Below are 2,760 nucleotides of genomic sequence, written 5' to 3' on the forward strand. Positions count from 1 at the left end.
AATTTTAAATCTCAATTTTGAGGTGGCAGTGGGTGATGAAGTACTTTTTGGAAAGCTGGAGGCTTCATGAAGCCTTGCTGTATTAAATAGAGTACAGTGATAACTGAAATTCTCCTGCTTTCCTTTGGCATCTTTGGTGTGGTCTGTCTTGTGTAAAGATTGAAATAAATGTTAATTTTCTTTTATCAAACAATCAGAAAACCCTAGAAATTTGAAAGAAGAATACAGCCTTGCAGGTATATACCAAAAATATCCTAACCTATGTGTATTTTTTTTTTTTTTAAAGATTTTATTGGGGCATTAGGGGAGGGGAACAGCGTTGGGGAATTGGGGAAGGGGAATAGCGTTGGGGAATTGGGGAAGGGGAACAGACAAGTTGCTGTCCTTTTGTTCTTCACTCTAGTTGTGGAGAATGTCGCTTCACTGGCCCATGTTGGTATTATCATTGTGCTTTTCCCAAGTGAGGCAGTTGCTTGCTGGCCATTGGACGGCCACTCACGGTGGCTCACGGCAGCTCGTGGCAGCTCACGAAAGCGCACGCCAGCTGCCGGCCAGCCCCACTGCAGCCTATGCCGTCGCCGGCGACTCACAGCATCCCAGCTCCAGGTCGAGCTGTTGTTCACCATCTTAGCTGTAGAGGGCGCAGCGTCACTGGCTCTCATGTGGGATCTGAACCGGGATCTGCTGCTCAGAGCTGGCGTCCCAAGCCAGCTCTTAACCAATGTGCCACTCGGCTGGCCCCCCATGTGTTTATTTTATTGGATGATACCTAAATTTAAACTAAATTGTTAGTATTTTTAATTTCTTTTTCAACAACAAAACATACCTGAATGACTGGCTTGATGAGTGAGCTCATTGGCATCAACATTTGGCTGTTTTAGTTGGTGGGGTGATTTTCCTCTCCTTCCGTATTGCTCTGTAAGCCTCTGTTTTATATCATCTCATTAGGTCAGAGCAGATAATCTTCTCCAACCAAGTTCTCTGGTCAAAACAAGGCACCTAAAGAATTATATACTTTTCTGATAGAACCTAGAAGCAGGTGCTTAAGCCTCATTTAAATGTTACTTTTCAGTTTCTCCTTTGCTTTTCCCCTCTGCTCGCTTTAACATATTTTGTTTGTATTTTCCTTTTTTTTTTGTTTTTAGGTTGCAGTTGTTCTGATGGATACCCAGGGGGCATTTGACAGCCAGTCCACTGTGAAAGATTGTGCTACCATTTTTGCTCTAAGCACCATGACCAGTTCTGTTCAGGTAAAACCACTTGACTAAGAAATAAAGTTTGCAGATGAAATAAGGTAAAAGGAGTATATCTAGTTTTAGTTATTGTCCTGTCATCAGAATTCCTATGGTGACATGTAAATGTTCTTTTACAACTACAGATATAAGTTAACCTGTTACAAGCTCAAGAAGGACCTTAAAATAGTTTTCCATTTTGGTCATAAATGTATATAAAATACTCCAAGAAAAGTCTGAAAGTGGAAATTGAAATTATATCAGTTATATCATATATTGGGTTGTCGGGAAAGTCATGACACATTTTTGCAACGAAAAACATAGAAAAAATACGTCTTGACTTTTTCGACAACCCAATAGGAAATGTAGATTTGGTAAGAGCTTAAGAAAACTATATTTTATACTATAAAGGAAGAATTATGTTATTTCAACCATGCATGCATAATGTCCCAAAAGGCAGATAATATTACTGTTTGAACAGACTTCGTATTCTTATATGCAGACCTTTAAATGTACAAAGCTTCTGTTCAATATTTTAGGCTTATTTGAGCTATGAAGTAAGCTAGAATTGTTATCAATCTGGACTTTTGTTTTCTAGATTTATAATTTGTCCCAGAACATTCAGGAAGACGATCTTCAACAGCTACAGGTATGTATATATATTCCTCATAAAAACGTCATAATATATCATTTAAAAGTTTTAAGACAAAAACATTTTACTGAGTAGTTTTAGTGAAAGATTGAAATGTGGAGGGTTCTGGCTCACACTAATCCTACACTCTGTGCATCTGCTGCTGAAGTGGCCAGGGAAGGAAACTGAAGAAATGGGCAGGTAAGCGCTGCAGGTGTGTCTGGGGAAAGGGATTACGAGGGGGAACAGCGAGGAGTAAGACCGTGAGGTGGAGTGTGCTTGGCAGGATCAAGGGACAGCAAGGAGGCCAGTGGGTAGGATTGGAGGGTGCGACAGGACGCGGCTAACTGACAAAGTCAGACAGGCATTGAGGTCCCGGCGAGGCCTAGCCTTTGTAAGGAAGGCCTTGGGCTTGTCCTCTGGGGGAGCTGGGAGCCGTGTTTTGAGCAGGGGGGATCACTTTGGCAGTATTGTAGGAGGATCACTTTGGCTGTCATGTTTAGAATAGATTTTCCAGGGGCAAGTGTGCATTCAGTGAGACTTGATTATGAAGCTCTTGCAATGATCCAGGTGAGGTTAAATAAATTAATGTTTATAAAATACATGGAATCATGTGCCTGGAAAATAGTATGTGTTCAATAACTGCTAGCTATTATTTATTGTTACTGTTACAACTACTGTTATTCATTGTCTTCTGTTCTCCATAGCAGCAGTTCTTACATGTTCTTCCTGTAAAATACTCTTCCATGGGGATTCCAGAATTGGATGCAATTTCTGACGTGCTTCTTTTTTTTTTTAAGATTTTACTGGGGAATTGGGGAAGGGGAACAGACAAGTTGCTGTCCTTTTGTTCTTCAGTCTAGTTGTGGAGGACGTTGCTTCACTGGCCCATGTTGG

The 2,760-nt window shown here is 40.9% G+C and overlaps 1 protein-coding gene across 1 annotated transcript in view; it reads left to right on the forward strand.

Moving 5' to 3' along the window:
* Window positions 1-2,760, forward strand: part of ATL3 (atlastin GTPase 3) — a 57,340-nt gene that overhangs the window by 20,501 nt on the left and 34,079 nt on the right. Inside the window, exons 4-5 of the mRNA XM_019645523.1 lie at window positions 1,146-1,250; window positions 1,831-1,881. Coding sequence (XP_019501068.1) covers window positions 1,146-1,250; window positions 1,831-1,881 — 156 coding nt within the window. The remainder of the gene's footprint in view (window positions 1-1,145; window positions 1,251-1,830; window positions 1,882-2,760) is intronic.

Source organism: Hipposideros armiger, unplaced genomic scaffold (genome assembly GCF_001890085.2).
Source record: "Hipposideros armiger isolate ML-2016 unplaced genomic scaffold, ASM189008v1 scaffold_93, whole genome shotgun sequence".
NCBI lineage: Eukaryota > Metazoa > Chordata > Mammalia > Chiroptera > Hipposideridae > Hipposideros > Hipposideros armiger.